Source organism: Dipodomys ordii, unplaced genomic scaffold (genome assembly GCF_000151885.1).
Source record: "Dipodomys ordii isolate 6190 unplaced genomic scaffold, Dord_2.0 Scaffold95, whole genome shotgun sequence".
Lineage (NCBI taxonomy): Eukaryota > Metazoa > Chordata > Mammalia > Rodentia > Heteromyidae > Dipodomys > Dipodomys ordii.
Genome location: NW_012267311.1, coordinates 2,593,506 through 2,616,647, shown reverse-complemented (window position 1 = coordinate 2,616,647; position 23,142 = coordinate 2,593,506). Strand labels below are relative to the sequence as shown.

At 41.5% G+C, this 23,142-nt stretch overlaps 1 protein-coding gene across 1 annotated transcript in view; it reads right to left on the bottom strand.

Moving 5' to 3' along the window:
• Positions 1–21,028, bottom strand: part of Nfx1 (nuclear transcription factor, X-box binding 1) — a 52,242-nt gene extending 31,214 nt beyond the window's left edge. Inside the window, exons 1-6 of the mRNA XM_013026566.1 lie at positions 20,951–21,028; positions 16,802–17,800; positions 12,311–12,469; positions 8,282–8,359; positions 5,535–5,640; positions 1,036–1,107 (exon numbers count right to left, since the gene is read on the bottom strand). Of these exons, the coding sequence (XP_012882020.1) occupies positions 1,036–1,107; positions 5,535–5,640; positions 8,282–8,359; positions 12,311–12,469; positions 16,802–17,800; positions 20,951–20,975 (1,439 nt within the window). The 5' untranslated portion in view covers positions 20,976–21,028. The remainder of the gene's footprint in view (positions 1–1,035; positions 1,108–5,534; positions 5,641–8,281; positions 8,360–12,310; positions 12,470–16,801; positions 17,801–20,950) is intronic.
• Between the last annotated feature and the right edge of the window lie 2,114 nt (positions 21,029–23,142).

Sequence of the window (23,142 nt, the reverse complement as noted above, 5' to 3'; positions counted from 1 at the left end):
AAAAAAAAACCCTCTAAAATAAAAAAAGTATTAAAGCTAGCTCTGTGTATCTAAAGATTTTTTTTTGGGGGGTCGGTTGTGGGGCTTGAACTATGGGCCTGAACGCTGTCCCTCAGCTCTTCAGCTCAAGGCTAGAGCTCTACCACTTAAGCCACAGCACCACTTCCGCCTTTTTCTGTTTATGTGGTGCTGAGGAATTGAATCCAGGGCCTCATGCATGCAAGGCAAGCACTCTACCACTGAGCCACCTTCCCAGACCCCTAAGATTTCTTAATACATAGATTCAACAAGAGCAGATCAACAATATATTTTTTTAATTTAATTTTTATTTTCTTTGCTGGTCTTGAGGCTTGAACTTTGGGACTGGGACCTGTCCCTGGGCTCCTTTTGCTCAAGGCTAGTACTCTCCCAGCCACAACACAACTTTCCACTTTTTTCTGTGATTAGTTGGAGATAAGAATCTCATGAACTTCCTGCCTAGGCTGGCTTTGAACCTCAATCCCCAGATCTCAGCCCCCTGAGTAGCTAGGATTCTAGGTGTGAGCCACCAGTGCCCAGCCTAATATTTTTTTTAATTGTGTGTACTGAATGTATATAGATTTGTTATTTTTGTAGTCTGGGGCCTTGAATTCAAGGCCTAGGTACTATCTCTGAGCTTTTTTGCTCTATCACTTGAGCCACAGCTCCACTTCCAGCTTTTTGGTGGCTAACTGGAGATGGACTTTTCCATGGACTTTTCCTGCCTAAGTTAGCTTTGAACATGACCTTCAGACCTCAGCCTAGCTAGTAGCTAAAAAGTTATCTATACTGTATTAATATAGAATATATAAAGATGATTAAAGGATAGATAATTTGTGAATTTTAACCCTCAGATGTCCTGGGAAAAAATTCCCCATGGATACCAAGGGATGACTTTATTTATACCTACCATTTAAAAAAAACCAAATTACTATTGTTTTTACTTTAAAAATTCACAAGTAAATCATGCATTCTGTAGAAACTGAGGTTTTCTGGGAAGTGCAAATGTATCTTTACCTGGTCCGTCCACATTCACATGTCTTAGTCATAAAAGCAGGGCAGGGTGGGCATGGTCCAGGATGGCAGAGACTAAAAAAGAAAGGCTTCAATGTAAATCATACCCATGTACCCGAACCAAAACAAAGCTTCCTCAACTGGATCCTATTGTAAACATGGCAGCAAACAAACGTACCATGAAATATTTCCGTGTATTTCTAAACTTGATTAACCTAAATAAAGCAATTATTATTTTCTTCTTGGCAGAACCAGGGTTCGAATTCAGGGTTTTGCTATTGCTCAGCCGACTACTTGAGCCATGCCTCCAACCCAGCTTTTTGCTGCTTATTTTTTTGGTGATAGAACTCTTGGACTTTTCTGGCTAAGCTGGCTTCAAACCATGATCTTCTGGATGCTGGCCTCCTGAGTAGCTAGGAGGTATGAGCCACTGGCACCGTGTTAGCAATTGTATTTTTATGCAGGACAGACAGACAACATTATCATTTTGGAGTATTAAGCCAGAAAAACAAAGCCTAAGTCAAAACAGAATCAAGGGAATCACAAAACACTGGTTTTATATAGGTCTAACATTCAACAATGATGTTCTTCAAATATGGACTAGGTCTATCCAGGGAATGTGCCTCTCGCCCTTCAGCTGTGGAACACTTGCCTAGTATATGGAAGTCCTGGGTCTAATCTCCAGCACTGCCAAGCAAAAAAAAAAAAAAAAGAAAAAGAAAAAGAAATAAGCCAGGCAATGGTGGACCACATCCATAATCCTAGCACTTGGGAGGCTGAAGCAGAAGGATTGAGTTTAAAGCCATCCTGGGATATATATCAAGATCTTGTTTCAAACGAACAATGGAGAGAGGGAGGGAGAAAGGGAAAGATAGAAAGAAGGGAGGGAGGGAAAGAAGAAAGGAAAGAAGGAAAAAAATAATTTAGCTTGCCACTCAATTGATTGGCAGACTAGTATTGGGAATCCTATACAAGATCAGAGTTTGAGAAAATCTACTTAGTTTAAGAGAACTATATACATCAGCTAGTGAAGTAATATCCAAACAACAGAGCAACAACAGAGTAGCAGTGATAGGTTGATATGAGGTGACACATTGGTAAGAAACAAAGAGATGGAAGAGGCAGGTGTCATGAGTAGACCTGAGCTCAGTAATATATTACATGTCAGAATTAGACATCTGAAGAGAATTTTTTTTTTTTAGGTCCAGTCATGGGGCCTGAACTCTGGGCCTGGGCGCTGTCCCTCAGCTCTTCAGCTCAAGGCTAGAGCCCTACCACTTGAGCCATAGTGCCACTTCCGGCATTTTTCTTTTTGCTTATGTGGTGCTGAGGAATCGAACCCAGGGCCTCATGCATGCAAGGCAAGCGCTCTACCACTGAGCCACCTTCCCAGCCGGAGAATTTTTTTATATTAGAGAACAATAAAAAAAAACAAATAAAATTTGTATTTTCAAATACATATATAACTTAAAGTGTGCATACTGCTTCAAAAGTATCACTATTTACATTTTGGGACCTTTTACAAGAACTCTTTTGGGAGACAAGCATTCTAAGTGATGGCAAAGTATAATAAACCTGTCAGAATTAAAAATCAGTATGAGGCACATCTAAGTAATGGCCTGGGTAATAGAATTTGAAGTTAAAAAAAAGCCAAACATATTTATAAAGTAGTCTGACTGGGTATTTGGCTTTATATGTAACTCCTAAACCAACAATAGTAACTCTTAAAGAAGGGTTGAGGCTGGGTGCCAGGGAACCACACCTGTAATCTAAGTCCTAGCTGCTCAGGAGACTGAGATCTGAGGATCTACAGTCAAACCCAGCTTGGGCAGGAAAGTCCATGAGACTCTTATCTCCAATTAGCTACTCAAAAAAGCTGGATGTGGAGCTGTGGCTCAAGTAATAGAACACTAGCATTGAGCATAAAAGTTTAGGGGCAGTTCCCAGACCTTGAATTCAAGCCCCAAGACTGGCACAAGAAAAAAGTTTGAGCAGTGGAAACAATCCAGGAAAGAGAGCTTAGTCTTCTAAGGTAATCCCTCACAGACCACTGAAGACAAAAGCATGTTTCTTTAAAGATGACAATCATTTTCACTAATTATATGTCATATGGTATGTTTCAACTCTTTCAGATGGAACAATTTAAATAATTTTAAATGACAAACTGTGGGTCAGATTATATAGAGGTAATCTCAAAAATTTAAGACCTGAACTCAGTTCTAGGATTTTTTTTTTTTTTTGCCAGTCCTGGGGTTTGAACTCAGGACCTGGGCACTGTCCCTAAGCTTCTTTTGCTCAATGCTAGCATTCTACCACTTGAGCCATGGTGCCATTTCTATTTATGTGGTATTGAGCTTTATGTGGTACAGAGCTTCATGCATGCTAGGCAAGCATGAAGCCACTAAGCCACGTTCCCAATCTCAATTCTAGGTTTTCTTAACTTCACTACAAATTGAAATCACCTAAAGAGCTTCTAAAACTACAGAGGTAGCTGGGGATTTAACAGTGGTAGACTATCACTTAGAATAGTATATGCAAGGTCCTGAGTGATCCACAGCAGCAGTACCACCATAACACACACAGAGACACCCGGAGAAGTTCAGAAAACACCCATAGAGATTCTGATTTAATTGCTCTGAGATAGCGAATGATGTTTTTAAATTATTGTAATACATAGCCAGGGGTAATGAACACTGCTCTAGAGAACTTCAGGACAAACTGGAACAAATGAAAATGGAGAAAGAAGTCATTGTCCTTTCTGAGTCCTGATAAGTGTAAATGAGTATGTTTGAGGACATTAGTTCTCTTCTGGCACAGTACTGACTAGAATCTTTCGATGTTCTCTGATTGTTAGAACCAGAGCCCATTTCTGCAAATACTTTGAAGAGAATATTTTCTTTTCACTAAATTTATTTAAAATGCCAGCTAGAGAAAGGAACAATCTTAGTAAATAAGTTCCAAAGGAAGAAGGTCCCAGGGAAGCAGTCAGCCTCTACCTGCCCAGCAGATTGTGGGCCACGCTGTTTAAGCCAAGTCTAAAACAGCTCTATCCCACAGCTGATTCCCAGGCACCATCACCTTTACTTGATCAATCACGAGGCTCTAGTCCAATATCTTCCCCAGCTCCATGTAGCAGAAATAGTGCAATAACCCTCTGTGCTTGTTTTACTCTTATATTTTTATTTTTTGTCAATTGTAGGACTTGAATTCAGGGCCTGAGCCCTGTCCCTAAGCTTTTTCACTCAGAGCTAGCACTCTATCACTTTGAGCCACAGCACCACTTTTGGTTTTCTGGTGGCTAATTGGAGATAAGAGTCTCACAGACTTTCCTGCCCAGGCTGGCTTTGAACCAAAATCCTCAGATCTTGGCCTCCTGAATAGTTAGGATTACAGGTGTGAGTCACCAGTACCTAGCTCTTAGATTCTGTTAATAAACATTACCATTTTTTTTAACCACTTGAAAGACTCTGTACCAAGCCTCTACGTGCATTATTTTTTTTCCATTTTCACAGAATCATGTGAGTATTACTCATAGCAACATTATTTTACAGATGCAGAACTCAGGCTTAGAGAAGTTAACTTGTCCAAGGTCACATAACTATTTTAAATGACTCAGATCCAAGATTTAACTCTGTATACACAAGGTCAAAGCTTGCAGAAATTTTTTTCTTCTTCATTTGTAACTGATCAACTCTATGAGTTTCTCTCTGAGCCTGTTACTACTACTAATACTAGTACTACCACTTATTTAGATGCTAAGTGGATACATTCTAAAACTGGCTATTTACTGTAGGGAAGGACTCACAGTCTAAAAAGACAAGATAGGAGGTGATGCTCTGGCTCAGGAGGTAGAGCACTAGCCTTTAGCTGAAGAGCTGAGAGACAGCTTTCAGGCCCAGATCAACAAAAAATAAAAATAAAATGAAATAAAATAAAAAGACAAGATACTAGACAAGACACAGACAAGATACTACACAAATGCCTTTTCTCCTGGCCATCCTATACTTCCTCTTGAATCTGGAGATCACTGAGGGATAAAATATCTGAGTCTTAGTTCTTTTTTAGAAGCATTGTAGAACTAAACGCACCACTCAAGTGATAAGAGTACCACCAGCCTTGAGCAAAAAAGCCAAGCCAGAAATGAGAGGTACTGAATTCAATGCCTAATGTTGGTGCATGCACATACAAGCACACACGCACACACACAAAGCCAGCAATTTAATACAGTTAAAAAAACACTGGATTGAAAAATTCCAGCTCCATTATGTTCTATAATTGTGATACTGGGCAAGATGCTTTTCTGAGCATCTGTGAGGATCACTGAGCTGTGGTAAAGCTCAGGTTAACTTACATAGAGTGCCTGGTATAGAGTAATTGTTCAGTAAATAGTATCCTATTACTCTTTACCCCAACCTGTTAGATGCTAACCAGGTATGTGTACTCAAAACAATCAGCAAAGCATGTGTACCAGGAATCCCCAGAGGTCTAGCATTCCAACTTACAGGTTACAGGAATGTGGGCAATCCTGGCCAGGCTGCTTCTTTCTACAAACCTCACCACAACTATGTGGAATTTCATTTCTGCTCCATTCAGGATTCTTTACCTTGCCTAAAACATATTAGATCAGAGAGTCAATGCTACAAATTGAAACTATGTCCTCATCTCTAAACAGTACTATATATGTAGACAGTATGAACCTTAAGTGTAGTTTTTATTAGTGTAATGAATGCATTATTTCACATCCTAATTTTTTTAAATGGCTGAATGTTACCAAAACTTCACCAAACACAATAAATATTAAATTCTAGATTACCTGAAAATAAAGACATTTTTACTTATGAAAATGCTGTTCTGTCTAATGAATACAACCTAAGATGATAAAACTATGATAAGTATTAGCTAAACCTTCAATAAATGGACCCCTGGACTTACAAAGTAATATATTTGAGAGAGATGAGAAAGAAGTAAGTGAAGAAGGCTGGGAGATATAGCTCAGTGGTAGAGAACTATGTCCTGGGCTTGATCTCTAGAACATGAAGGAAGGAAGCAAAGAAGGAAGGAAGGATGGAAGAAAGGGAGGGAGGGAAGAAGGGAGAGAAGGAAGAAAAGAAAGAAAGGAAGGGAGGAGAAAGGGAGTAGGGGAAGTGGGAAGAAAAAGAGAAAGAAAGGAAAAGAAGGAAGGAGGGAAAGTATTAAGAAAGGAGGAGAAGTATGCTCTAAGAGGAAAGTACAAAAATTTCCTATATGGTAGCTATAAAGTAGGCAAAGGGCTATAATTTCATAGTCAATGTCACTGTATGAATCTTTACCGAGGCCTGCCTTAGATTTAGTACAGAGGTGGAAAGATAAAATTGTGGCACACTTCTTGTTCTTGAGGAATCAATTCACATATTCAAAAATGACAACTGTTGTAAGGAAACTCAGTTGCAAGAAACAAAGACGCCACCACTTAAGAGGCTAAATTTTTGTGAGTCTATTGGAAAGCCAGAGAACTGCTGCTGGACTCTCGTCTCAGAGACCAGGAGCTAGCAGCTAGCACAAAGCTTATATAGGCAAAAATCACATAAGGTGTGAGGAATTAAACCTACAAGTGTTATACATAAGAAAAACAATGAGGACGCGTTAATTTAGTAAAGGCGTTAAATATAAGCAAAGCAAACCAGATGAGGACACTTAAACTTAATAGACGTATTAAATAAAAGCAAACCACCTAGGGAAACAATCAGGGGAAATCAAGGGCCAGTTTTCTAGGGAAAGCATAACCCAGTCTCCTTACTTTCACCTTCATCTCAAATTCTTTTTTTGGTCAGTTGTGGGACCTGAACTCTGGGCCTGGGCACTGTCCCTGAGCTCTTCAGCTCAAGGCTAGTGCTTTACCACTTGAGTCACAGTGCCATTTCCGTCTTTTTCTGCTCATGTGGTGCTGAGGAATCGAACCCAGGGCCTCATGCATGCAAGGCAAGGACTTTACTACTGAGCCACCTTCCCAGCCCTCATCTTAAATTCTTATGCCTTCTTAGAGTCTCTTATTTAACTTGCCAGTGAAGCCTTTAACAAGATTTTTAATTATATTATGGAACTTTATATTTAAAATATTTTAAGATAATTAAGTCACTTTCCAATGACTTCTGATTCAACTGTCGGGATATTTTTTATTCAAGATTATTTATTCCCTCAACTAATACCAATTTAATTATCTTTTAGGCTCAGATTTTGGCAATAAGACATATAAAACCAGTAGATTCCAAATAAAAGAGAGGCCAAAAGAGAAAAGAAGTAACAAAATGAAGCTTCCTTGGGAAGAGAGAATTTGGGGTCCAACTCTGAATGAGAAGTGGATGAGAATTTAAAGAAAAGGAGTGTGTAAGGGCTGTATCCTGGCATGCATGACATCCTCAGCTTGATCCTCAGTACCACCACACCCAAAAACAAAGCAACAGCAACAACAAATGCCCTGAACATTTTTGACAGTTAGGCTTACAAAAATGTTAAGAAATTATAAATCAGCCCTATGCATAGCCAGGGAGGGGCTTCTGGTAACTGTGAATGATTTCAGGGAGGCAATGAGGACAGAAGCAAAACTGCAATGGTTTCAGTAGGAAGACTAATAGTTAAGAAACAAAATCTGAAAAAAATCAACTAGATGGTAAAGGTTAGTTATTAAAAGTCAGGAAGGAAACAAAAAACACATAAACAGGCTGGCAGTATCCAATAAGCATTTGCATTAAAGAAAGCTTTTCCTAATACATAGGAACCAAGGGATTAAAAAACAAGAAGAAATAATCCATAGAGGGAGGATGCAAGAGTAGAAAAATTAAGAAAATGCTGGTTTATAGAAAAATCTCTCTTTAAAGACAAATTATTTCTTCGATTGAAATCAATCCTACCATCACTCATGTTGACTATACACAAAATATCAACTCTGCTAGAGTTGGGGCTGAAGCGCCCACATTAATTAATACCTGCCTTTGTCTCCTTGTCAGCTCTGTTATCAAGCTAAGATAAGGAGGCCAGGTCCACAATTCAGAAGCAACATGAGTCTGGTTGGCATAATAAGAAAGTCCATCTTCCTAACAGCCTGCCAAAAACATCAAGGCCGTAACTAGTTGGGCCATAGACCACAAGCATATGCTCTTACAGACTCATATCTTTCAAGTAAAACAAGACCAGAAGACTACCTCTCCTTGAATGAGAACTAAGGTACAATGTATAAAGTGAATGATGCCCCAGTGTATGCAAATAAGCTTACCACAGAAACAAGTGTAGATATTAGGGACATGTGCAGAAACATTCTGACAGGCAGGGCACCGCCAACCACTCTGGCCATCTGTCATAAGAAACAAGAGTACATTAAGTAAATTTTCTTTCAGAAGCACAAGGATGGCTAGGAGTGTAGCTCAGTAGTAAGAGTGAATGCATAGCCTATATAAGTCTCAAGGTCAATCTCCAGCACCCTTGTTACAAAAAGCACAAGTAAATTTTAAAAATTTAAATCTATAGATGGATACTGGTGAGATTCATACGTGTAATTCTAGAATCTCAGTTCAAAGCTAGCCCAGGCAGGAAAGTCTATGAGCTCTTATCACTAATTAACACCAAAAAGCTGAATGTGAAGCTGTGGCTCAAGTGGTAAAGTACTAGCTTTGAGCACAAAAACCAGTGTGAGTTCAAGCCCCTGGACCAGCAAGAAAAAAAAATAAAAAGAAATTACTACCTTTGTTTCAACAGTGTAGCTTTTTATATATTTTATTTGTTTGTTTGTTTGTTTAGGTCCGGTCATGGGGCCTGAACTCTGGGCCTGGGCGCTGTCCCTCAGCTCTTCAGCTCAAGGCTAGCGCTCTACCACTTGAGCCACAGCGACACTTCCGGGTTTTATTCTTTTTTGCTTATGTGGTGCTGAGGAATCGAACCCAGGGCCTCATGCATGCAAGGCAAGCACTCTACCCTCTACCACTGAGCCACCTTCCCAGCCCTATTTATTTATTTTCATGTGTGTGCTGGTCCTGAGAACTCAGACCAGAGCACTGTCCTTGAGATTTTGTGTTCAAAGCTAGTGTTATACCACTTGAGCCACAGCTCCACTTCAGCTTTTTAGTGATTTATTAGAAATAAGAGTTGCATGAGGGGCTGGGAAGGTGGCTCAGTGGTAGAGCGCTTGCCTTGTATGCATGAGGCCCTGGGTTTGATTCCTCAGCACCACATAAGCAAAAAGAAAAAAGCCGGAAGTGGCGCTGTGGTTCAAGTGGTAGAGCACTAGCCTTGAGCTGAAGAGCTGAGGGACAGCGCCCAGGCCCAGAGTTCAGGCCCCATGACCGGACCCCCCCCCAAAAAAAAAAAAAGAGTTGCATGAACTCTCCTGCCCAAGCCGGCTTTGAACCATCCTTAGATCTCAACCTCCTGCATGGCTAAGATTCCAGGCATGAGCCATGCAACCAAAGGTAGTAATTTCTAAGTTGAATGTATCAGACATTTAAGAAAAAATCCACAGTAATGAATGCTTTGCTTAAGTACAGGATTTCAGCTTTTAAGGACTTTTAGATACAGTGAATAAGCTATCTACACTGCTCAACTATTTTTTTTTCCCCTGGTCATGCTCAACTATTTCTTTTCTTTTTTTTTTTGGTCTGTTCTGGGGCTTGAACTCTGGGCTTGTGTGCTATCCTTGTGCTCTTCAGCTCAAGGTGAGTGCTCTACTGCTTGAGCCACAGCGCCACTTCCAGTTTTCTGGTGGTTTACTGGAGATAGGAGCCTCACAGAGTTTCTTGCCCGTGCTGGCTTTGAACTGTGATCTTCAAATCTCAGCCTCCTGAGTAGCTAGGATTTTACAGGCATGAGCCACAAGCACCCAGCCATGCCCAACTATTTCTAATGTTAACATTATTTGAATCTTGGTTTGAAAAAAAGGGTGAGCTGAGCATTGGTGACTCATGCCTGTACTAGCTACTCAGGAGGCTAAGATTTGAGAATTATGGTTCAAAACCAGCCCAAGCAGACAAATCTTCAGGCTCATCTCCAGAAGTGGTAGTGTGGTTCAGGTGATAGAACACCACCCTGAGTTCAAGCCCCAGTACCAGCATGAAAAAGAAAGGAAGTGGCACAGTGGCTCAAAGTAGTAGGGTGCTAGCTTTGAGCAAAAAGAGCTCAGCAGCAACCAGGACAGCAACCAGGCCCTGAGTTCAACTTTCAGATGTTTTGAATTATAAAAAAGCATAAATAATACGTTGATAAGTATATTTACATTATCCATAAATAATATTACACTTTTTAAAATTTTTTTTTGTTTTTGGGGCTGGGAATGTGGCTTAGTAGTAAGAGTGCTTGCCTAGCATGCATTAAGCCCTGGGTTCCATTCCTCAGTACCACATACACAGAAAAAGCTGGAAGTAGCACTGTGGCTCAAGTGGTAGAGTGCTAGCCTTGAGCAAAAGTAGCTCAGGGAAAATGCCTAAGCCCTGAGTTCAAGCCCTAGGACTGGCAAAAAAAAAATAAATAAATAAATAAATTAGGGGCTGGGAAGATGGCTCAGTGGTAGAGCGCTTGCCTTGCATGCCTGAGGCCCTGGGTTCGATTCCTCAGCACCACATAAGCAAATAGAAAAAAGCCAGAAGTGGCGCTATGGCTCAAGTGGTAGAGCACTAGCCTTGAGCTGAAGAGCTGAGGGACAGCACCCAGGCCCAGAGTTCAGGCCCCACAACTGGACCCCCCCCCAAAAAATAATTTTTTTATTGTTATTATAAAGGTGATGTACAGAGGGCTTAAAGTTACAGAAGTCAGGTAAAGAGTACATTTCTTGGCTGGGAATGTGGCTTAGTGGTAGAGTGCTTGCCTAGTATGCATGAAGCCCTGGGTTCCATTCCTCAATAGTACATAACCAGAAAAAGCTGGAAGTGGGCTGTGGCTCAAGTGGTAGAGCACTAGCCTTGAGCACAGAGAGGCTCAGGCCCTGAGTTCAAGCCCCAGAACTGGTAAAACAAAAACAAAAAATAAAACCCCAAAACAAAACAACATTTCTTTTTGGACAATGTCTTCCCTTCCCTTGCTCTCTCCCAGTATTTCCCTCCCAACCCCACCCACATGTTGTAAAGTTTATTTCAACATAGTGTGCAGTGAGTACCATTGCTGTATTTGTTCACCCTTTGTCCCTCCATTTCTGGGGCTCCCCTTATACTCCCAAAGACACATAAACGAACAAACAAAACAAAAAGGAAAGAAAACTGAGAGCCGGTGGCTCATACCTGTAATCCTACTCAGGCTGAGATCTGAGGATTGCAGTTCAAAGCCAGCCTATGCAGGAAAGTCTGTGAGAGTCTTTTGTTGTTGTTGGTTGTGGAGCCTGAACTCAGTGCCTGGGTACTGTCTCTGAGCCTCTTGCATTCAAGGCCTACTGCTCTACTACTTGCACCACAAGGCCACTTCTGGTTTTTGAGTGGTTAGTTGGAGATAGAAGTCTCAGGGGACTTTTCTGCCTGAGCAGGCTTCAAAAGGAGTTAATTTCAATATACTATTTTGTATGATCAGAGGCACATTTGCTCAAAACTAGTGCTTTACCATTTGAGCCATAGCTCTACTTCCAGCTTTTTGACATAAGAATCTCAAGGACTTTCCTGCCAGAGCTGGCTTCAAACCTTAATCCTCAGATCTCAGTCTCCTAAGTACCTAGGATTACAGCATGTACCACCACTACGTGGCTAATACTACTACACTTTAGGACAAGCCTATAATATACTATGCAGATTAGTGAAAGGCCAAAACAAGTTTAACATCCTGAGGGTAAGTGAAACAATGGATCTGCATACATTTCTAAAGCAAATTATATAATCAGTACTTTCTATAGTTATACTTGGGTGAAAGTCTCCATTTTCACTAACAGTGACTGATTTTACCATACTCTACTCTTTTTTTTTTTTGGTCAGTCATGGGGCTTGAACTCAGGGCCTGGGTGTTGTACCTGAGCTCTTTTGCTCAAGGCTGGCATTTTATCACTTGGAGCCACAGCTTCACTTCCAGTTTTTGAGTGGTTAATTGGAGATAAGTCTCACGGGGACTTTTCTATCCAGGCTGGCATTCAGATCTCAATCTCCTGATTAACTAGGTTCATAGGTGTGAGCCATTGGTGTCCAGCTTACCATAGTTTAGCTGCACCTGAAACATGTGATCATAGCAACATATTCTACTTGCAGATAAAGTACTTAAAATAATTACATAGTATCTACAAAGACATATTTATAACCTGAATGTACCAAAAGGCTGAGATTAAAACTGCTGAGAGATAACTGACCTGCTTGAGACGCTGGAGACCTGGCCCATTTCTTTATGCAGTTCAAATGAAACACATGATAACAGCTCTGACAACTCCACACTGGGGCTGTGACTCGAACCAATTCACAGCATACCATGCACTCATATTTTTCTGCAGTTAGCTGTTCAACTAGAGAACCTATTTTAAAAAACAAAACAAGAAATGGGGTTGAAAGATGGGGAGGAGAAGGATCTACTACTGTACAGCTAATAAATTATAACGGATTAACAGGCAAGAAAAAAAAAACAAGAAAGGGTTATCTAGGATGGATATTCAGATCTTGAGGCAAAGATGGGACAGGAATATGCTGAAGTAGAAGATATATAAAGGAGATATTTACATGACGAATCCTGTAATTGAGAAAAAAAATTCCTAAGAAGCTGCCCAGGAAGACAGCAGAGTAGTCAAATGCTACTTACAGCATTTGTAACAGAGCTTGAACACGCTCTGGACACTGCTGTGGGATTTTGCCTTGCAATCTCTGAAGCAACTAAAACCATAGTTAGGGTTCATTAAACTACAGTGGTCAGCTGTAAGCCTGTAAATTTTAACAACACTTTCAACAGTTGTTCTAAAAACTGGTAATTCATTCAATGAAGATATGTTTGGCACCTCGTAGTGGGGTTACAGATTGAAGGAGAGACAAGTCTCTGATGGAAGAAACTCACCATTTAGTGAGAGACTGAATACAACATCATAAGATCCTCTCAGATTAAGTTAGGTGCATGGCACATGCCTATAGTCCCAGCTACTCAGGAAGCTGAGGCAAAGGATCACTTGAGCTTATGAGCCTAAGACCAACATGGGCAACATGGCAACACACAGTGCAGAGAAGGAAGGAAAAAACAAAACAAAACAAACTCCCAGACTCTCTCCTGAAGAAATAGCTATCTTTATTCACTTCCAAGTCTGGGGGGCTTGAACTCAAGGTCTAGGGACTGTCCTTAAGCCTCTTTGTGCTCAAGGTAGCACTCTACCACTTGAGCCACAGTACTGTTTCTGGCTTTTTCGAAGTCGTGTATTGGAGATAAGAGTCTCATAGATTTTTCTGCTTGGGCTGGCTTCAAACTCTGATCCTCAGATCTCAGCCTCCTGGGTAGCTAGGATTATAGGCATGAGCCACTGGTGCCTGGAGCACATACTATTTTATAGGTGAAGAAACTGAGACCCAGAATACATAGATCACTTGTCCAAAGGTCATATGACTGGAAACTTCGAAAAGAAAAAATTCAAATTCATCTAAATGAAAAACTCACATTTAATCATTCCATAATATTGTTTCTCCTAAGTTATTGTTACTTTCTGGTTGTTCAATTTAATGTAAAAATTAAGGAAACTCCTGTCTTTTAAATTTCACATGTAGTTTGCTTCTACTGAAGGAAACTCATTTTGCCCATAAAGCTGACCCTGTAATCTCAGCTACCTGGGAGATGAAGGGGAGAGAACTGTAAGTTCAAGGCCAGCCTCAACAAAGTTGGTAAAATCCTATTTCAACACCAAGATTAAAGCAAAGAACTGGGGTCTTGACACAGTTGGTAGGTAAGCTTGGGGTCCCCCAGATTCAATCCTCAGTAACAAAACAGGAAGGAAAAACGACAGGAAGAGGAAGGGAAGGAGGGAGGAAAGTAGTAGGGAGATATGGGAAGAGAAATACAGAAAATCTTAAGACTATAACTACAAAGTCTGTGACCAGAGGGGAAGGGACGTGTGAGGGCAGGGCTCAAGATAGGGTTTCTAGTATCTAGCAACAAGTATTTGGTAAATGAAGGTATAAAGGATCAAATTAGTGTTTCTTTAATTTGTCCTGAAAGTTAAAGGTTTCGCCAAAGTTTTTGGAATAGCTTTCCCTACCCAGGTAGAGAATGCATGAAATAAGGACCATTTTGTGTGGCTGGCTTAAAGGGAAACCTAAATCTGGATGCCTATAATCCCAGCACTTGGGAGGCTGAGGCAGGAAGATTATGAGTTGAAGGCCAGCCTAGACTATATAGCCAGACTCTGCCTCCAAAATACATAATAAATACATACATAAATAAAATATACAATAAGAACTCCAGAGCTAGGTGCAGATGGCTCATGTCATCCCTAACCACTCAGGAGGCTAAGATTTGAGGATCATAGTCTGAAGCCAGTTCAGACAGGAAACTCTGTAACAGACTCATCTCCAATTAACTATCCAGAAGCTGGAAGTAAAGCTGTAGCTCAAGTGGTAGAATGCTAGCCGAAAGAAAGAAAAGAAAAAGGGAAAGAAAAGAAAGGAAAAGAAAAGCAAGCAAGCAAGCCAGCCCCACAACCAACAACAACAAAAAAGCTCAGTAACTTTATGGGTAAGGCTATAGCCTGAACTAAACAAAAGGAATCAAAATGATAACAGTTCATGAGGAAGAGCTGGCAGAATTAAGTTATTTTGTCTTTTTAATATTTTAAAATAAGGTACCACTATGTAGTATTTTTATTGGAGATAAGAATCTCACAGACTTTTCTGTTCAGGCTGGCCTTGATCTCACAATCTTCCTGCCTCAGCCTTGTAAGTGCTAGGATTACAAGTGTACACCAACTAGTTATTTAGCCTTGATGAAATTACAAACTCAGGGAAAAAATGAGGGATGAGACTGATTTGAAGCGAGGAGGAAGAAAGCTGTAAGGATTTAGTTGCTTAGGGTTGAAGGTTTAGCTCAGTTGACAGAGTGCTAGCCAATGAATCAAAGTGTCAGATACTGAGTCCTGGTTTTGGACATTAAAAAAAAAAAGGACTTAATTGTTATGTTGTTCTTTATAAGAAAGTTTTCAGTTCAATGTAAGGATGAACCGCCTTAATAATCAGAACCACACAACAACTACATGTATTCTGAAAAGTACAATACTCACACTTAAGTGGCTTATAGACCAGGGGAGGTTTACAGACTAATGGACACATAAACAATGGTTTCCAGTGTTAAGCTCTGAACAGAAAAGTGAGTGTGTAACTGGCTAGAAGAGATGAATGTGACCTATAGGGGTGAGAATAGGTTCTTGAATATCACTGAACTAGCTTGTGAAATATTAGTAAAAAATGACCGATGTAGGCATGGTGACACATGCTTATAATAACAGATATTTGGGAGAAGATAGGAACAATTGAGGTTCAAATTAAACCAGACAAAAAGTTAGAAAGACCTCATTTCAACAAAAACAAGAGGAATGTAGTTCAAACCTACAATCCTACCTACAGTTGAGAAATAGATAGGGCTACCCCTGGGTGTATTCTGTGTGTGTTCTGAGGCCAAGGCTGGGCAGACTGTGAAACTCTATTTGAAAAATACCTAAGAAAAGCAGAAAGGACTGGGGCTGGAGATATGGCTCAAGTAGGAGAGTACTTGCCTAGCAAGTATGAAACCCTGAGTTCATATCTCAGGACACACACACACACACACACAAACTAAAGAAAGAAAACACAATGGAAAAGGAATTCATCAGTGAAGTGAGATGCATGGTAGGAACTCTAGACAAACGGAGCTGCATCCACCTGCATAGAAAGACAAAACAGTACAGATTCCAGGGAATAAGAGAGGTGACAGAAAATGAACTGGTGAGGAAATTAGAAGACAGAACGTCCAAATGCTAAGAAGCTTGAAAGGAAGCAGAGCAAGGACAGAATTTTCAAGATGTGTTAGAGATGAGCTGAGAGATTAAGAGACAGTGAAACTGAATTGTTGCACCTGAGCAGACAGATGAGGTGAGGCAGATTGGATCCAGTAGAGACAGGGATGTTATTGCCCCCATTCTGCTTTCATAACTCAAAAATGTATCTACAGGGGCTGGGAAGGTGGCTCAGTGGTAGAGCGCTTGCCTTGCATGCCTGAGGCCCTGGGTTCGATTCCTCAGCACCACATAAGCAAAAAGAAAAAAGCCAGAAGTGGCACTATGGCTCAAGTGGTAGAGCGCTAGCCTTGAGCTGAAGAGCTGAGGGACAGTGCCCAGGCCCAGAGTTCAGGCCCCACGACCAGACCCCCCCCCAAAAAAATGTATCTATAGCACCTGTATCTACATTTTAAAAAATTCTCCCTATTTGGGAAAAAATTATATTCATATTTGCTTTTGATTCATATAAAACCAATTAATGATTGTTTCCTGGGGAGAAAGGAAATGGACAGTAGTAGGACCTAGACAGATGGTGGTTTAAAATAGAAATAAACTTTGTAGTTCCTAGTTTTTTTTTCAATTATAGGAGCATATGATTTAACTAATATTAAAAGTTTATTTTTTTGTTGGTCGTGGGGCCTTAACTCTGGGCCTGGGCACTGTCCCTAAGCTCTTCAGCTCAAGACTAGGGCTCTACCACTTGAGCCACAGTGCCATTTCCGGCTTTTCCTGCTTAAGTGGTGCTGAGGAATCGAAACCAGGGACTCATGCTTGCAAGGCTAGCACTCTACCACTGAGCTACCTTCCCAGCCCCTAAAAGTTTATTTTTACACACCTAGACACATTTACCTGTATGTGTTTCCACATTCTTGAGCACAAGGTTCTGTTTGCCCCGAGGAAAAGAAGATACCACTTTAGGATCTTGCCTCTTTATAACATTTTTTTCTTGGTCAACCCTTCTGGAAGACTTATTGATGATTGCCAAATTTCCACTGTCACAGGCAGACTGTGTTGGTCTTTCATTAAGATTATCCTTTGGAATGGGAGTCATATGTTTGGATCCTGCATTTGTATGTCGTTGACCTTCGTGTTTTGGTAGATTCCTTCCTGGTCTTGGCCTGGCCCCTTCTACTTCCCAAGGAGGCCTCTTCTGGGGGTATCTTCTCTGCTCATTTCGTTTAGCTCCATACCCATCCAATACCCCCTTTCTACTGGATATATCTGAAGAGTCAGAATGGGAAAGCCCCACAGGTCTCGTATTGTCAGGTCCAGCATCCTCAGGTTTTGGAGTCACTCTATGACCCCACTCACATTTGAGTTTCCCCTTGACTTTTGGTCCTCTACCATAGCTGTACACAAATTGTGCTGCTTTTTTGGGTTTTGCTCCCCTGGGATCTGCACTAACAACTTCCTTTTCATTCTCAGAAGGGCTGTGCTCTCTGGGGTTTGTCCCACTTTCAGATCTGGCCACACTTTCTAACCTAGCTGTATCTGAGGTCTGATCAGCAAGCGCCTGTGCTTTCTTGACTTTGATATGGTGCTTTTCATTCCTCAACTTTTGCCAAGGTTGATTCTGAAGACCATGATTCTTGAGTGATTTATTTAAAGAAGAATGGAAAAAAGCCTGCTGACTCTTAGGTTTACTTCCAGAAGGATAATTGTGCTGATGAACAGCAGAGATGTCATCATAAGGGACTTGCCTGGAGAGATGACAGGGAGGTGATGAACTATGATTTCTTCTGCCAATCCTACTAGCGTCTAGTCGTCTTTGAGTCCCACAATTTAGACCAGAATTTTTTCTCTCCTGAGGAATGAACTCAGCAGCATCTGTATTGAATTTAAAAGTACCTAGGACATAAGAAATTAACTTTCAGAAATGCATAAGACAAAGATATGTCTAAAATTTTTTTTCTAAAGACACTGTATAAAGCAGGCTGTTAGTTAAAACTGTTTCTTGTGAATGTGATGGGTTCAAGGCACTTGGGAGAGGATAATTTCACATTGAACAGTCACATCAGTATATGCCACACATTACTATAAGTATTTTGCTTTTTTTTGTCAGTCCTGAGGCTTTATCTCAGGGCTTGCGCCCTGTTCTGGAGCTTCTTTTACTTAAGGCTAGCACTCTACCACCTGAGCCACACTGCCACTTCTTACTTTTTCTGTTTATGTGGTATTGAAGAGTGGAACCCAGGGCTTCATGCATGCTAGGCAAGCACTCTACCACTAAGCCACATTCCCAGCTCAAGTACTTTTTAACTCATTTAGTCTTTACATTAATAAGAAATGGCACACCGAGAGTAAGTTGCTTAAGGCCATGGAATATTAAAAGACTCAGAATCCTTAGAATATATGGCTTTTACACTCACTACACTGATAGAGGCAAGGCAATGGATACCATAGAAACATAATGACAAACTGAACGAGATCATAAAGGTCAGAGTAATCTCTCACTTAATTTAGGAATTGTCCTCAACACTTTCACATAGGCAGGCTGGGCAGTAGTGGCTCAAGCCTGTAATCTTAGCTACTCAGAGGTTGAGCTCTAAGGATCATAGTTAGAAGGCAGGCAAGGAAATAAAGCTTGTTGAGACTCTTATCTCCAATTAACCAAAAAGCTAGAAGTGGATCTGGGGCTCAGTGGCAAAATGCTAACACTGAGGTAAAAAAATTCAGGGACAGTGTACAGAATCCAAGATCAAGCCCAGGACTGGTACCAAAAAAAAAAAAAAAAGGATTAGACAAATTCAGCAAGTGGCCAACATGTCCTGAAAACATGAGATAATTTAAATGAGAATGGGTAAATGGTACAGTTCTCTCCTTCAAGAAGCAAGGCAGGCAGTATCAATGAAATTAAACTATACAACTTGGGGGTGTAGATAAGAGGGAGGGACTGGGAGAGAATGAGGGAACAAAAGACATTGTAGGAAAGGAAATACACTCATGACCTGACTCATGTAATTGTAATCCCTCTGTACATAATCTCTATAATAACAAGTAAATTAATTAAATAAAAAAGGAAGCAAGGCTGGAGAGAGGGACAAACATATGGTAAGTATATTTGTCCAGATTAGTCTGGGAGGTATGCAAAAAAGAGTGTTCCATGTTTAACAGTAATGAACTGATCCAGATAGGGATGCACTTAATCACAGTTTATATTTCACTAGAATAGAGACAGCTCTCAAAGCCCTCAGAAAGGTCCACTTTAAAAGACAGGAGGGACACACAAATCAGAAAACAAGGCAAAGATTAGACTCCTTTTGTTATTTTAAAAGGAAGTTATTCAGTAAATAGGACTTCTCCTCACCAAAGCATAGATATTAATATAAGTGGGTCCAGAGATCCAAGATAACAGGCAGGTGACTCACAGGTGAACAAAGTAGAATAAAAGAGGTCCAACTGGTAGTTTGTAAAGTCCAGAGAAAAGATGGCATTGGAGAGTCGGCCAAAGAAAAGAGACTCCAGGATTAGACTGTTGTTTGTTGAAGGCTTGAGATGATACTAAGTTAACAACATGGAATAGGAACTAAAGCATAGTGGTGCATACTAATTGGGATCAGTAGAATTGAAATTTGAAGCCAGTGGGGGCAAAAAGTGAGACCTATTTGTCTCAACAAATGAGCTAGGCATTCAGGTATGTGCCTGTCATTTCAGCTGCCAGGGGAGGGGCAAGAGGACTGTGATATGAGGCTAGCCTCAAGCAAAAACTAGCCCTTATAGAAAAATAAAAAAAAAGGCAGGGAACATGGCTCAAGTGGTCAAGCACTTGCCTAGCAAATTAAGGTCCAGTTCAAAATTCTATTTAGGGAAAAAAAAAAAAGCATCAGAAGCATGAGGATAGGAAATGAGTTTAATGGGTCTGGGGAAGGACTAGATGAAGAAAATAACAAAACACCAACCTAAAAAGTTTTCTCACACCCAAGATGACTTAATATTTATGTCAGGACTTACGGTACATCAGTAATGTATGTATTTCAACTTGTAAAACTTGAGATTTGCAGTAATAAATACATTTTACTTGCCACCCAGTACAAAAAATACATACAGTCTTACTGGAGTCCTAATATTCAGCATCAAACCAACAACTTAAACAGTGTTTTCATGCTGTTAAGTGCTGTTCTTGCAGATTTTTAGAAAGTGTGAGAAATAAAAATCAAATCAATGAGGTGGGCCGTGATAAATATCTTTTTAAAGGGAAAAATAAAAACTATTGCTGGTACTAAAGCCAGTACTTCTTAAAACATGTGGCTTATTTCTATACTTAGGTACTGTTGCACCAAGACAGTAATGCAAAATGTTTCTTTTTTTGGTCGCCATCCACCAAGTTTGGAAAACAGGGATCTCTTCCCATCCACCCTGAAGGCAAACTGAAATGGATGTTATATAAGTTAAATGAGGCTCTCTACACACAAGAGGCAATTCCACAAGAGGAAGAGTTAACAAGGACGGAACAGGTAAAAAGTACAGGGCCGAAGCCTTCACAGGAATAAAGTTCTTTGCTCTCGACTGACAGATGAGGAAAGTGAGAGTCGACCACGAAGTCGGTGGCAGGCTGCGATTCCTGCCACCAGCGTTCTGCTCCCGCGCGCGCACACCGCCACACACCCCAAGCACAGGGCACCAACTCAGCGGAGTCGCGAGGCCGCGATGGTCCCGGCGACCCGCCCGACGCCCGCCCGTCGGAGGCCGGGGCAAGGCGGTCCTCGGAAGGCCGGATGACCCCTGTGGAGGGAGGCCAGGACACCCACATCGCCTCGCTGGGCGCGGAGACGAGCCCTCCTTCCCGAGAAACCCAGCTGCTTGGGCTTCACCACCCAGGAGAAGATGGTGGAGGACCTCGGTACGCGCCAGGCGCGTGGCTTGGCCCCTCAGAGCCACGATCCTCAGCTCCGGCATGCGCCGCTCTCGCGATATCTAATGGCCGAAGCCATATCTTCATCCCTGATCATCCTGCCGCTCCCTGAGAGGGGACCAGCCCCGTGAGGGCCAGGACAGTACCTGAGACTGGAGGCGCCTCCGCCATCCCGTGCCGGAGCACCTAAAACCAGCTCTGCAGCCAAGCGAGCACTGTCACCCGGTCACGTGTCCCGGACTTCCGGAACCGAAAAAAAAAATCGCATCTGCGCGCGGGGCAGACAGCCACGGAGGTGGCGCGGCCCGAATCCACTGTGCGGCGCCTTGCTGACGTCATGGACACGCGCCAAGCGCCGGACGGAAGAAGACCCGTGGTGGAAGTGGCAGGAAGTTGCGAGGAACTCCTGGCGTTAGCGGAGGAGTTGTGTTAACTGTTTTTGTTGTTGTGTGTCGGTTGTGGGGCTTGAACTCAGGATGTACGCGCTGGCCCTGAGTCTCTTTATGCTCAAGGCCAGCGCTCTACCAGTTGAGCCACAGCACCACTTCCGGGTTTTGAGTGGTTAATTGGAGATGAGTGTCTCCAGGTGACTTTAATGCCTGGGCTGGCTTTGAACCACTATCCTCAGATCTCAGCCTCCTGAATGGCTAGGATTACAGGCACGGGCACCCTGCTGTTTTTTTCCCTCCTCTGTTTTTGTTTTGGAGTTGTGTTGTGCTATTATGTCCTTTTGGTAGGACATAACCGTAAGTAGTTAAGGCCTATCCAAAAGAATATAAAAGTCATTAATGGATGTGCTGGATGTCTAATTTTGTTCAGATGACTGCAGAACCTGGAAAAGCTGTTGCTGCTATTGATGCATAACATACTGCTATTATTGGTCTTTTATATATATTTTTTAAAAAAAGGACCGAATGAACCTTGGCACTGGTGGGTCACATTTGTAACTCTACTCAGGAGGCTGAGATCTGAGGATCAAAGTTGGAAGCCAGCCTGAGCATGAAAGTCTTAGAAACTCTTTTCTACCACCCATGGAAGTATAGCTATGACTCAGGTGATAGAAGACTAGCATTGAGCACGAAAGCTCAGGGGCAGCTCTCAGGTCCTGAGTTCAAGCCCCAGGACTATCCCCCTCCCAACAAAAAAAAACCCAACACAAAAAACTAAGACTAGGCTGGGGGGTTGGCTTAGAGTGCCTGCCTCACAAGCATGAGACTAGGTTCAAATCCTGTTACCAAAAAAAGCTTCCAAACCTACAAAAGCAAAAACCCATCATCACCTCTATTCAATTCTATGTCTCCTTAAATGGCTATGAGGTAAGATGCTGAACAGATAGGCCGTCTAATAGTCGTTATTGGAGTGACAATCTATACTCTGGTACCTGGGGCTCCTCATCACAAGTCTCATCCTTTCTCCTTTCCTTTCCTTCCCCCCTCCCTCCCTCCCTTCCTTTGTGTGCCAGTTCACAGATTAAGGCCTGCTCTCTGGCTTTTCTCTCCGTATAGGAAGAATTATCTCTGAATGACAGGCATTCTAGGTGATGAGGCAATGAGTCATGACTCTGGGGTGTAGAACAATGATCAACACAGAAACTTAACAAGAGAGGCTGACAGGAAATTTCAGGACTTTCTTCTGGTGAGTTACAGGAATCCTGACTAAACAGGAAAGGAGATTTACTGCAAAATAATGAGATACCTCACAGAATCAAAGGAATTACTGTAGACATCTACAGAATTCTGGGAATCTCAAGGATCAGAACTGTAGAGCTCATGGCTCACTGTCACAAACATTCTTTTATCTAGCCTTTCATACTTAACATACTTTTTTTTTTAACAAACCTCAGTAGTACAAGAGGGGTTTATTATGGTAACTTTGATGGGAAAATGCCATGGTTAGTAGCCTTATAACAGTTGTACATCAACCATCCCCCAGGGGTCCTATCAGCATTCCTAAAAGTCTTCAGGGACCCAACCATCATTCCTGAAAGCTTATCCACACAACCCAACCAGCCTAACCAACCCTTCCCTACCTAGTCTGTAGTTCCCCAGTTTGGAAAACTACCCAAACCACTCTAACTAGTTGATCACCTAACCCTATTTCAAATGGACCAATAGGCCTTTTGCCTGAACAAGTCCTGCCCCTAATTAAAAAGGAATGTTAAAAAAAGGGATAAAAGTAGCAAAAAAAGGCTACCCTGTCTGGCTCTTCCAAGTGGCCTTTACTTTTGCATTGTAATATACTTTCTCTTCAAGTTTTTCTGCTGCTGTTGGCTTTATTTCCAAACTGTTCCAGAGAACAAAGAATCATATCACCCTCATAGCTTTGTACAGTGTACTCT